The sequence below is a fragment of the Rhinoderma darwinii genome, chromosome 3 (assembly GCF_050947455.1).
Source record: "Rhinoderma darwinii isolate aRhiDar2 chromosome 3, aRhiDar2.hap1, whole genome shotgun sequence".
NCBI classification, from domain to species: Eukaryota; Metazoa; Chordata; class Amphibia; order Anura; family Rhinodermatidae; genus Rhinoderma; species Rhinoderma darwinii.
In genome coordinates, this window is record NC_134689.1 from 233,635,566 (window position 1) to 233,649,478 (window position 13,913).

Below are 13,913 nucleotides of genomic sequence, written 5' to 3' on the forward strand. Positions count from 1 at the left end.
ATGCTCCTTGCATGGTGCATGTCATAAATTTGGTGGTGCAACATTTTTAAAAAATGTATCAAGGCTTGTAGAAGCTGCTGACCATATCCAGGAGAGTTTATGTGCATTTCAGCAGTTCTAATGTGGTAAAAATAAACCTCCTGAACTTGCAGTGACAGAGCGGTTTGCCTTTGCACCGCTTGATGTACTACGTTCCAACTTGCTGGAATTCAACCTTGCATATGCTGGGCCTTTTGTATACGCATCGAAAAGCGATCAATGATTACATCTTGCACCAAATCACCAATACAGAGAGCATGTGCTATTTTGAGTTTAGCCAGTGGAAGCTCATCAGTGACTTGTGTCCCCTACTCAGGCCCTTCAAGGAGGCCATCACATTTGTGGGTAGGGACAACAACCGCATCAACGATGTCACCCCACTGTTATTTATATTGAATCATACACTTACACTGAAACAAGGGATGGAGAAAGAACAACTACAACATCTTGCTTGCAGCCTTGTGGCTGTTGGGGACACGCATGGACTATGTTGCGTGCACGAGGAAGTAGAGGAGGATGAGGAGCTAGGACTTGAGGTAGAGGAGGAGTTGGTGGTGTAGGGGGCATGGAATATTCACAGACACAGCTAGGGATCGAGTCTGACACTCAATGTGGCAAACTTGATAATGAAGACGCTGACTATGACCAATCATCGCAGTGTAGGGCAGAGAACGAAACAACAGGGCCCTCGGACTCGCTGGCGCAACCTGCAAGCTTGGTTGCTTACCTGCTGACATGTGTATTGTTAGCATCAAGCAAAGGGATGACTATTGGATAGCCATGCTTTTATTCCCTCACTATAAAAGCAAAATGGGAGAATTTTCACACACCTCCACCTGATTCCAATGAATAGATCTGCCATTGCTGACAGTGGAGACTGGCTATTTATCAATGGCCCAATTATGCCACTGTCGCTATCTGCCTGTCCATCATATTCCATACTGTATTGCGGCTTCTACCGCTGCAGCTACTACTACCTAACTTACCCCTTGACGGCTGCGGCCATGGACGAGTGAGTGCTGGGCGTCATCTCCCTCCTGAGAGATACCGGCACTCTCTTTCGCATCACTGTTCTGGTTCCCGTAGGGTACGCGCTTGCTCCCGGCCTTAAAGGGCCAGTACACGCATATGTGTAAAATCTGTAATTACCCCATGATCACCCTGGACTATAAAAAGGGCTCTGCCCTTTCACTCATTGCCTGAGCATTGTTGTGTTTACCCAACTTAGTTTTAGCAAATGGTCCCTTGGTGTTATCCTGTTCCCATTGATCCCCTGCCCTGCTACCTGTATTCTGTATCCCATGCTATATTTGTTCCTGTGCCTTAGAGTGTTGGTGTCATGTTGTGCCACCTGTTACGCCTGCTGTTATACGCTACGTCTGGTGTAATTTGCCTGCAAGTTCATCTGTGCCTAGCCTCCGCTACTGTACTATCAAAGATACCCTTGTACTAGGACTGTTGAATGGCCAGCTGCTACTCCGCCATGGTGCGGTCTAGTGGGTCCACATACCCACGGATCGTGGCACTACCACTGCTGCCGCTACTAGCCTTACACAGCCGCACATCTCCTGCATTGTCCATCATGTTTCATTGAGTACTGCTGCTGTTGCCGCTTCTAGTACTCCTACATAGCTGCACATCTTCTACCTTGTCCATCTTGTTCCATACTTCATGGCTGCTCTGAACCCCACCCTGCACAGGGTAAATATAACAAAACTGAAACTGATCCAAAAAAGGGATTATTTTTTGAAGATTTTTGGAAAAAGTCATTGCTTCTTTACTTCCGAGGACAATCAGGCACACTTTGTTTATATATTCTTTAAAATAGCTCCAAACCTGTTGCTACTCCCTAAAAAGGAATAATTTTTGGACCTGTTTATTAAAAAAGTCATTACTTGCGATACCACTGTGTGTGTAATAAACACAGGCAGGCATATGCCACCAAAAAGTGAAAATTTTTGGACCGTTTGTCAATTGTAAAAAACATACAAAAATCAGATAGTGTAGTGTATTTTTAAACAGGCTTTTTGTTACCACCAGCTACCATCTGTTTACCCATAGCCATATATGTTGCTGTCACTTTGACATTACTAATATTGTCTTGGCATTAAAGAGTTTGAAACGGGTTGGATACAGTCCTAGAAGACTTCAAAATTTTATATACTACTTTCCATGGTACTTTCAATTCACTGCAAATTTATTCAGACCAAATGTAATCTGACGACCGGTTTGATAGAATTGGACCCAAAACAAATTTTGGGAAATTCGCTCATCTCTACCCATGATTACTCTCTATTCTTACAGACATTGCCTCTATTTACAGCTAACTACATTTCCCTCTATTACAAAGTAGTCTTGTAATTACTCACTGTCTTTACATACAATGCAGATCTGCTACTGAGACACTTCTGTGCTGTTCTGCTCATCATTGACTCACTAAACATGCACTAAATGTATTACCCAGCATGAGCCACTGTGAATAATTTGGCACATCTAGTCTAATTTTAAGCTGTCTAAAATTAAGACAGTATTAGTAAATCTGCCACAATAGTTAGACTGGAAATCCACTTCAATATGGAGGTGTCCCAACCTGATTAAATATTATAGTGAGGAAGTGGAAGCCAAAAATCAAACTATGAATTTTAGGGGATCCAATAGGTTTGATTCCACAAACATTGGAATTTTGAAGATGCTATTTGTCCCAAGAAATTATGCTTGTCTACTGCAATTCCCGCAACTGTAACGCAGAAAAAACAAGGTACTAGTTTAATGTTACAGGAATTTGGAGTCTTTAGGATCAGGATACAACTCAACCTTCTCCATAATATATTGGATATATGGTACATGTCATTAGATACTGAGGATAAAAAAAACCTCTAGGATATCTGGGATATAGATGACATCTTAGTAGCTCTCCACTTGCGGTTGAAAAGGGAAAGCTTGTCCTTTTGACCCCCGATGACCATGAATATCCAGCTAGAGGCAACAGGTCATTATAGGTTTAGCTGGATTCCTTGCTAGCTTCACCCTAAGGTCAGGAAGCTATTGGAAAGTACAGGGTGTAATTTAAGTCACCTTTTAGACATTGATAAAATTTATGCAAGGTTTCATTGAGTTGTCAGTTCTAACAGCTGACATCATTTTAACTTTTATTTAATGTGTAACTATTTAATTCTTTTTCTACACAGATTGTTTTACTACTGACCGATGGTAAATCTGGAGACGTGGTAGAAGAGAAAGCCCAACAATTGCAGAATAGAGGAGTTACATTATTTGCTATAGGTTTGTGAAGTTGGTTTATTATCCATCAATATTTCTGTAATTTGAAATCCATGGTTTCCGATAGTTGCTGGATTGACTCTTTTCTTGTGAGGCTACGGATTATCGGTAGTTATGGAAAAGAAAATACAAGACTATTGCCAGACAACTGAGTCGCATATTAAAGGAATTGTAAATTTAAATTAATTAATTAACAAACATAATTTAACCTAAGAATATATTTCTCAGTACTATACACACCAGAAAAAAACATAGGAGGTCACAATTCCTCAGTTTTTTATTTGTTTGTTTTATGCATTACAAATTTAGGGCCTGTTCACATCTGTGTAGGGCTTACGTTTGGCTTTCTGTTTAGCTGTTCATTCTTTCCGTCAAAAAAAATGGAAAACTAACAGAACGGAGCCAAACTGACCCAAACTGAAAAAAAAAAAGAAATATCATTGAAATAAATGGTAAATGCAAACGGAAACGATACTTTCCGTTTGTCTTTCTGTTTGTCTGTTCCTCTGATGGAACAGATGAATGGAAAGCCAAACGGAAGCCCAACGCAGATGTGAACAGGCCGTTGTCCATGAAGGAGCCTCAGGTTAGAGAACAAGTTCTGTAACTACAGCAATACTTTATACTGACTTAATTACTACTTTAGGCTATGTTCACACGGGGTATTTTGCCGAGTTTTTTGACGCGGAAACCGCGTCGCAAAACTCGGCAGAAACGGCCCGAGAACGCCTCCCATTGATTTCAATGGGAGGCGTCGGCGTCTTTTTCCCGCGAGCAGTAAAACTGCCTCGCGGGAAAAAGAAGCGACATGCCCTATCTTCGGGCGCTTCCGCCTCCGACCTCCCATTGACTTCAATGGGAGGCAGGAGAAAGCGTATATCTCGCTGTTTTATGCCCGCGGTGTTCAATGGCCGCGGGCGAAAAACGGCGCGATAATTGCCGCGAAAATCGGCGTGCAGGGAGAGGAATATCTGCCTCAAAGTTCCAAACGGAATTTTGAGGCAGATATTCCTCCCCCAAAATACTCCATGTGAACATAGCCTAAGGCTATGTTCACACTGAGTTTTTTTGCAGGAGGAATATCTGCCTCAAAATTCCGTTTGGAAGTTTGAGGCAGATTTTCCTCTCCCTGCACGCCATTGAGCGCCGCGAGCATAAAACACTGCGAAATACGCTTTCTCTGCCTCCCATTGAAGTCAATGGGAGGTCAGAGGCGTAAACGCCCGAAGATAGGGCATGTCGCTTCTTTTTCCCGTGTGACAGCCGCTACAGCCTGTGATTGGCTGCAGCGGTCACATGGGATGAATCGTCATCCAAGGAGGCCGGCCTGGAGGAAGAAACAGACTACTGAGTAAGCATAAGATTTTGATTTGAGTTGCGTTTTTTGCTGCAGAATCGCTGCAAGCGCAATAAGCGCAACAACTGCTATTTGTTGTGGGTTTTACCTGCCCACTGAATTCAATGAGAAAAACCCACAACAAATAATAAAACTCTGCACCGCATGTCAATTTCTGAGCGTTTTTTTCCGCTTAGTTTTGCGCAGCGTGTGGATGAGATTTGTTATATCTTATCCACTTTGCTGCTATTGTATTATGCTGCGGATTTTCCGCAACTAATTCCGTTGCACAAAATCTGCAGTATTTACGTAACGTGTGAACTGACACTAAACGCCGAACACACCCACCCTACCCCGCCGGTCTGTGAAAAAATTGTCTTGCATGAAACTGGTCTTTGGTTAAAAAAACGTTGGGGACCGCTACCCTAAGGGATAGAAAGTGCTGGGACCTATTATACCCCTGTTACATGACGGAAAGGTGAAAAGGTGGAAACACATGCCTGAAAAGAATCATAGCTTTGAAAATATAGTTGTGCCTGAGATTTTCAGTTAGACCACTTTCACACTGGTGTATTTTGGTCAGTATTTTGGATCAGTATTTGTAAGCCCAAACCAGGAGTGGATGCAAATCTATCCATTAAACTTTTTCTCTGTGTAATAATAATAATAATCTTTATATAGCGCCAACATATTCCGCAGCACTTTACAATTCAGAGGGAACACGTACAGACAATATCAGACATTACATAGTGACAAAGCTAATAAATCAAACAAGAGGAGTGAGGACCCTGCTCACAAGAGCTTACAGTCTAGTTCGACTCATGGTTTTCGCTTACAAATACTGAAGCAAAATACTGACCAAAATAGTGACAATATGGCCTTACTGAATTCTGTGAGCAGTCCCAATGAGGTTTTAAGGCTCTCTATAAAGTTCTGCAGCCCTAAAGTTCTGAACTGTTGGTTCAAGCTCATAGATTACACAGATGTAATCTTGTAAAATGTTTCTACAGTATGGTTTGTCTGAAAATACCTTTTGGGTGGATTTCCCATTGAAATTTAAGGCACATAATCAAGGAATAATTTGTGTTTATCAAATAGACAGTTGGAGACTGGTGACATACATTATAACTGTTGTAATGGTACTGTAGATGGATCAAGGCTATATTTGACCCCCATACTATAGCGTTTTAGTAGGTTATGAACCCTGTCTGTATGTGTAGCGATGGGCAGGTGTTTTTTTTTTGTATAAACCAATAATAATTTTAAAACCGAAACATAACTATAAAGCCCCATGCACACGACTGTAAAAAAAACTTGATAGGAATCACGTTCACTGCATTTTTCTTATATAACTATGTGTTAGAAATATATTTTTTAGATGATTGTACAGTAGTATTTATTAGAATATGGGTAAACGTGAATTGGCACTATTGAAAATGTGGTGTTTGCCTGTAGTAATTTGCATTCCACTATTCATTAAATACTCTAAAATGTAATGTTGATGTAAAAGTTGTAATGGTGTAAAGTGTGTTTTACCTAGGTATAAAGAATGCTGACCGAAATGAGTTAGAGAAAATTGCGTCTGACCCGAGTGAAGAACATGTAATTATTGTGAGTGACTACTGGTCTCTCTTCGATATGCTACCCAGGATTTCAAGAAGAGTCTGTTTCACTGCCTCTGAGCCTCCTAGACCAATCAAACAGATTGTAGAAAGTGAGTCTAATAAGAACTTATATATAAAACATCAGCTGGAGAAATAATATCTAAAATCATTTTGTCTACCACTTTTAACTAAATATCCTCACTCTTTGCATCTCTGGTAACAACAAAGATTTTCACACTTTTGACATGTACAAATAAAACCTGAATTATTAAAGAAAAATATAACACTAAACCCCCATATCCACATATTTTCGGAAACGAAACAACTGCCACATTGTGAAAATGCTAATTAGCACTTTATACACACAGGCACTTTCATGTAATTTTGCTTTAGAATAAAAAATTGTGCAAAAAATGCACTTGCGATTAAAAGTCTAATCCGAGCAGAAAATTAGACGCACACCTCCTAAAATAAAACTTCAAGGTGTGCAGAGTTCATAAAGTACACCCTATTTATGCTTAAAAAAAGTACCAAATAGTTATATACAGGGATTACACAATTACAAAAGTGAGTGCACCCCAAAACCTATATTTTATACAAAGCAGTACCTGAAGAATGCAAAAGTCCTAACTAATTGTTTACAGTGATAGCCACATTCATGCAATTCTGCGATACAAAGTGACTTTAAAAAGCGTCTGAATAAATGCTAACCCCAGCAGACCTTTTTTCCATAAAAAGGTCCTTCCAAAAAATAAATGTTTATGTTAGGGTTTTATTAAAAACGTTTATATTTATTTGTGTGTTTGTGTGTTACTTTTTTCTATTTTTACACTTTTTCTTCCCTATGGGGGCTGCCATTTTTTTTTCCATTTCTGTATGTGTTGATTAATGACACATACAGACATGGAATCGGCAGCTCCAGTCCCATAGGGACTGCGAACGGGGCCCGTTCCATCCACTATGGTGTACGCCGTGTGTGTGGGAACGGCGCATGCGCCGCTCCCACACAGTCCAATTTGAAATGCGCGCCGTCCGGCGCCATTTTCCTGTGGACCGGAAGTCGCGGCCGGACAGTAAGATTACTACATCCGGTCGCGGCTTCCGGACTTGTGCACATGGAGCAGCGGCAGCAGACGGAGCGGACGGACCGGAGGGAGCGGCGGCGACTGGAGCAGGTAAGTGATTTCTATGTATGTTCGTGTTTCAGTGTGTGTTTACTAGTGTATGTAAACCTTCTACACTGTGTGTTAGCTCAAAAAATGGCTACACACAGTGTAGGAGGTTAGACCGTTCAAACCCCTCGTTTCTCCCGGCACTAACCAGGATAAAGGAGGGGGGGATTCTGAGAGCTCACTAGAGCGAGGGATTTTTTCCCAATTTTGCAGCATAAAGCAATGTGGTTGCTTTACCACATGCAATGCTGCAATTTTGGGAATTGCTCCATCTAGTGACCAGTGCTGGGAAATATTATAAATTGAATCCAATTTATAATATTTCCTGACTCGTGAAAAAAAAATAAAAAATTAGAACAATGTTTAATCACCTACACACTAATTGATTAACTAAAAAAAAAAAACATGTTTTGCTGGCAACACTTTCCCTTTAAGAACTTATCAATTTTTTTTTGTTTTTTCATCTCCGCATTCTGAAAGCTATATCTTTTTTCTTTTTCCTTCGACGTAGCCCTATTAGGGCTTGTGTTTTGCGGAATGAGTTGGATTTTTTAATGCCACCATTTTGGGGTACATATCAAGAATATTGAATAACTTTTATAAAATTTTGTGGTGGAGTTGAAAAAAACAGCAATTTGTTTTTTTTTTAAATGTATTTTTATGGTGTTCACCGTACAGTAAAACTAACAAGTTTACTTTATTCTGTGGGACGTTACGATTAAGTAAATATGAAATAGTATATTTTTTTTGTATTTTACTACTTTTGTATAAATAAAAACACTTTTATTTTTATAAATAACTTATTTTTGTGTTACTGCATTCAAAGAGCCATAACTTATTTTTAAATTAATTTTAATTTCTTTTTTTGGGAGGCAAGTTGAACCAAAAATATTAATTCTGCCAATGTTTTTTGTTGTTTTTTCAAAGTGTTCTCCCGAGTGGGATAAATAACTTGTTTATTTTAATAGTATTTTTTTTCCATAATAAAACATTTTTTACGGAAAGTTTTCTTTTGCACTTTCGATTTTTTTTCTATAAATCTTTTTTTTTTCCCTTTTTTTTTAATAGTACTATTATGGGACTTGAACATGTAATTCCTTGATCGTTTACATAACACACTGCAACTTCTGTATTGTAGTGTATTATTGTCTGTCAGTGTTTAACTGACAAGCAGTATATTATATTCTGCCTCAATCAATGGGGATAATCTGCTTGTGTGTTACCAAGAATTGAAATGTCACTTCTTTTTTTTTATCAACAAGGCAGTTTGCTATTCCGCCTGCTGAAAATTCTAGCCCATCTGAACATTGGGGCAGTTTCCCATTGACATCAATGGGAGTCTTGTTACCGACGTAATTCACACTGATTCCGACGAGGAAAACGGGTCTGAATCAGCATGAAAATTCCTTCTTGTAAACAGGGCCTTATATTGGTCCTCTACTGGCCATAACCGATAGCTAACAATGTTTTATTAGCATTTCTGTACATTGTGTGAGGACTTTTAACCCCTAAGGGTATGTGCACACGCTAGCTTGCTTTTACGTCTGAAAAGACAGACTGTTTTCAGGAGAAAACAGCTGCCTCGTTTCAGCCGTAATTGCTCCTCCTCGCATTTTGCGAGGCTTCTCTGACAGCCGTAAATTTTGAGCTGTGCTTCATTGAGTTCAATGAAGAACGGCTCAAATTACGTCTGAAAGAAGTTTCCTGCACTTCTTTTGACGAGGCTGTATTTTTACGCGTCGTCGTTTGACAGCTGTCAAACGACGACGCGTAAATGACAGGTTGTCTGCACAGTACGTCGGCAAACCCATTCAAATGAATGGGCAGATGTTTGCCGACGTATTATAGCCTTATTTTCAGACGTAAAACGAGGCATAATACGCCTCGTTTACGTCTGAAAATAGGTCGTATGAACCCAGCCTTAGTGACCACCAATACGCCTTTTTACGTCGGTCACTAAGGGGCCTTAGGCAAGGCTGACGCCTTTTCACGTGAGCCTAGTCTAAGTCCTGCACGGGTCCCCCGTGCAGGCTGGAGCCGGGGCTCTGCTGTCTGATGACAGCTGAGCTCCTGCTCCAATGCCCGCGATCGAAGTTTACTTCAATCGCGGCCGTTTAACCCGTTAAATGCCGCCGTCAATAGCGACCGAAGCATTTAACTTGTTTACAGAGGGAGATGCGCTCCCTCTGTCACCCATCGGCGGCCCGCGAATACAATCGCGGGTCTCCGATGGGGTGTCATGGCAGCCGGGGGCTTGATAAAAGCCCCCAGGTCTGCGCTGGACATATGCCTGTTAGGACGCGCCGGAGGCACGTCCTAACAGATTGCCTGTCAGATTTACACTGACAGGCAATAATGCTCTGGTATACGAAGTATACCAAAGCATTATAGTAGCGATCTGAAGATCACACAGTAAAGTCCCCTAGTGGGACTAGTGAAATAAATAATAAATGTGAAATAAAGATTAATAATAAAAGTTACAGTAAAAAAATAAATAAAACAATTTTTTTCCATAAAAAGTGGTTTTATTTAGTAAAAGTGTAAAAAATAAATAAAAGTACACATATGTGGTATCGCCGCGACCATAATGACTCCATTAATAAAGATAATATGTAATTTAAACCGCAAGGTGAACACCGTAAAAAAAAAACGCAAAAAACAATGGCGAAATTGCAATGTTTTTCCATTGCCCCCCAAAAAAGTCATAACAAAAATGAATCAATAAGTCCCATGCACCCCAAAATAGTACCAATCAAAACTATGTCTCGTCCCGCAGAAAACAAGCCCAAAAAATCACTACATTGATGGAAAAATAAAAAAGTTACATATATTCTTGTATATTTTATTTATTTATAAAATATTCTTTGATTCTCACAGCTGAAGAAATTATTGGTCCAAGAGATTTGATAATAAGTGAGCAGAATTACAATTCAATGCGTGTTACATGGAGCTCAGCCACAGGTGATGTAACAGGCTACCAAGTTGTCTGGAATTCTCTAACATCTTCTGGCCGTCTTAATACGAATGACCAAAGACAGGTACGGAGCAAAATGTAAAAAAAAGTTGATTTCCTCCAAATGTTAGGATAGTCCACAGGATTATATATGGGTCAAAGATGTCAAGAAATTTTTGTTTGCTAGCAAAACAATGTAAAATCTACAGTGTAAAATCTAATTAATTAATTAATTAATATAATTAATTGGCAGCAATGGAAATGCAAGAAATATTTCTTGGATGAGTAATACCACTGACCCCTATGAGCTTGATGTACATGTTACCTAATCTTTATCAAGCTAACAGATATACAACCACAAGCAAGTTAGTTGTACTCAAATATATATATATATATATATATATATATATATATATATATATATATAAATATATATATATATATATATATATATATATATATATATTTATTCTACTAAGCAATACAGACTGAGGGCGGATTCACACGAGCGTGTGCGTTTTGCGCACGCAAAAAACGCGCCGTTTTGCGTGCGCAAAAAGCACTTAACAGCTCCGTGTGTCAGCCCCGTATGATGCGCGGCTGCGTGATTTTCGAGCAGCCACCATCATTATGACACTCCGTTTGGATGTTTGTAAACAGAAAAGCATGTGGTGCTTTTCTGTATTCATCCATAGTTTTACAGCTGTTGCGCGAATCACGCGCGTCCCACGGAAGTGCTTCCGTGTGGTGCGCGAGATTTTCACGCACCCATTGACCTCAATGGGTGCGTGATGCGCGAAATACGCACAAAGAACGGACATTTGCAGCGGACTCACACTGCCTAAAAATTACGCCATTGTCTGCACGGCCCCATAGACTAATATAGGTCCATGCGATGCGCGTGAATATCACGCGCGTTGCACGGACGTATATCCCGTTCATCTGAATAAGACCTAACAGATACTTTATGTCTAAATTGTCTACTCTTAGTCCCCACTTGTAATTGAAGCACACACTGACTTAGGCCTCATGCCAACCAACAATAAGGTGTGCAAAAATTATGTCCAATATATGGTGTCTGATGAATAATGAGTTTCTCTGTATACCACCCTGTTTTATACAGTGGTATGCATGGCCCCATTGAGATGCGTGGGACACAGATCCTGAATACGGTCATGTGTATGAGGCTGTAATTTGCTGGATGTTGCAGCCTGTACAATGTTGCAAGACACTGCTCTTTTTGACCAGTACTAAGCACAAAAGAATATTAGATATGATAGCCAACTGCCATACTTGCCAACAATCCTAAACTTTCACACGACAGGTCCACGAACCAGAATACCAAAAGGCGTGGTTTATGCTAATTTGTATAGGAAATGGGCCTTCCAATGCATATTGGGGTATTCTTGCTTGGAACAGGGGCAGGGCTTAAAAGTTCCACAATTTAATATTAAATTGTTGGTAAGTATAGACATTAAATGCTGATATATGCAGGTAGTAGATGCATGATTCTTACGAAAAAAGGCGTAGTAACTGATTCACTTTCAGTTTGGTCATCCAGATGCATGATCAAAGTTATCCCAGTACCTGGAACTGAGAAGTGTCAGTAACTTGTTATACATATTTATTATGGCTTGCGCCTATGGTAACGTGATCAAATGTTTCTCTCACTATTTTTCTTTTTTTTTTTTATTAGATTGCGTTGGACAGTAACAAGCACACAGTGTTTATAACCAATCTGAAGCCTACTACTGAATATTTATTCACTGTTCTAGCCATGTATCCAAATGTCATTGGGGATTCAGCCACAGTTAAAGGGAAGACAAGTATGTGTTCAGGGTCTGGTTTTGTAGACATATGTGGTTCGCCCACTGTATAGATTACCACCACACCATGTCCTCAACATTAAAGCGGTTGTCCCATGTTTAAATATGAATTTGCTCTATTAGATCACTCAAAGCGCAATATGTTTGTAATTGGATTTACTTTAAAAAAATAATGCCTCTGTGCAGTGGTGTAGCTAGAGTCCTATGGGCCTCAGGAGAAATTTGCCACCTGAGCACCCCCTCCCGCTTGTTGCTCAGATGCGCGGGCCCAAGAGGCATTGCGAGTCTCAAAGACAACCCAACTATAAGACAATTTTCTATATATGGTAATATACCTCTGAGGTTGGGTTCCCACATAGCGTAAACGCTGCTCAATTTCCACAACGGAATTCTGTGTGGAAATTCCACAGCATTTACCGTAGCAGCAAAGTGGATGATATTTTAAAACATTTCATGTGGACGCTACAGAAAAGATCCGAAACGAAAACGTTCATTAATTGACCTGCGGTGCGGATACTATGCTGCGGAATCATTGCTTTTCTGTTGCAGGTTTTCCCTATTGAATTCAATGGGGATCTAATACCTGCAACAAATAGCCGAGTGTTGCGACTTTTGCCGTGGAAACGCTGCGATTCCGCTACAAAAATCACTAATAAGAACAAAATAAAACTCTTTTATTATGTAAAATGAGTAAAAAAAGTTAATACTCACAGCTCGGCCCTTGTTTTAGCGACGCTTCCTTCTGTTGTTCATCCAGGCCGGCCTTATGGGATGATGTTTCATCCCATGTGACTTCTGCAGCTAATCACAGGCTGCAGCGGTCACATGGTGTCACGGCGCGGGGTGTGGACCCACTGGGCCGTACCGCGTAGCAGGGTAGCAACTGGCCAACAAGGTACAAAACAATGTCTATAGTTCAGAACGGGTACCTGAGGCAATGTAGACAGTAGCGGAAGAACGACTTGACTTTCACAGTAGGTGGCACCGTGGCTGCAGCGGAAGACACGACTTGACTTTCACAGCAGGTGGCACCGTGGATGCAGCGGAAGACATGACTTGACTCTCTCTGTAGATACGATAGCACGGGATACAGGATACAGGATACAGGCAGCAGGAACGGGTAACACTGAGAACTAGAAAACATTGGGAGACCATTTGAAAGACAAACTTAGGTATACAACAACGCTCAGGCAAGGAACAAGTGGGCAGAGCCCCTTTATATAGTCCAGCAGCCATTTGGGCTAATTATTGGTTGGTGACAGCTGGATGCGTACTGGCCCTTTAAGGCCGTGCACGTGCGGGCGCGCGCGCCCTGCGGGAAACAGTCCGAGGACCCGGAAGTAGGTGCCGACGTCTCCCTGGAGGGAGCTGACGCCGAGAAGACAGATGTCCATGGCCGGGGCCGTAAGAGGGTAAGACTGAACGACGGCCCCCGGCCATAGACGTTACACATTGGCTGCAGCATCATCCCAGGAGGCTGGACTGCATGGACAACAGAGGGATGCGTAGCCATGACAATGTCCAGGGGTAAGTAGACTTTTATTTCAAGCGCTGTTTACCACAGCGCATATTCCGCCCTAAAAACGTCACCACAATTCGGTTAGGTTTTTCAGGCAGAATTTGCAGCGTGTTCTAAGTCAGATACGTTGCGTATTGTATGCAGCGTATCCAACCCGTGGGAACCCAGCCTAAATCATACATTCA

General features: G+C 40.9%; 1 protein-coding gene across 1 annotated transcript in view; it reads left to right on the forward strand.

Moving 5' to 3' along the window:
- LOC142750416 (uncharacterized) overlaps nucleotides 1–13,913 on the forward strand; it is a 372,136-nt gene that overhangs the window by 17,862 nt on the left and 340,361 nt on the right. The window contains exons 4-7 of the mRNA XM_075859419.1: nucleotides 3,228–3,321; nucleotides 6,195–6,368; nucleotides 10,308–10,468; nucleotides 12,080–12,209. Coding sequence (XP_075715534.1) covers nucleotides 3,228–3,321; nucleotides 6,195–6,368; nucleotides 10,308–10,468; nucleotides 12,080–12,209 — 559 coding nt within the window. The remainder of the gene's footprint in view (nucleotides 1–3,227; nucleotides 3,322–6,194; nucleotides 6,369–10,307; nucleotides 10,469–12,079; nucleotides 12,210–13,913) is intronic.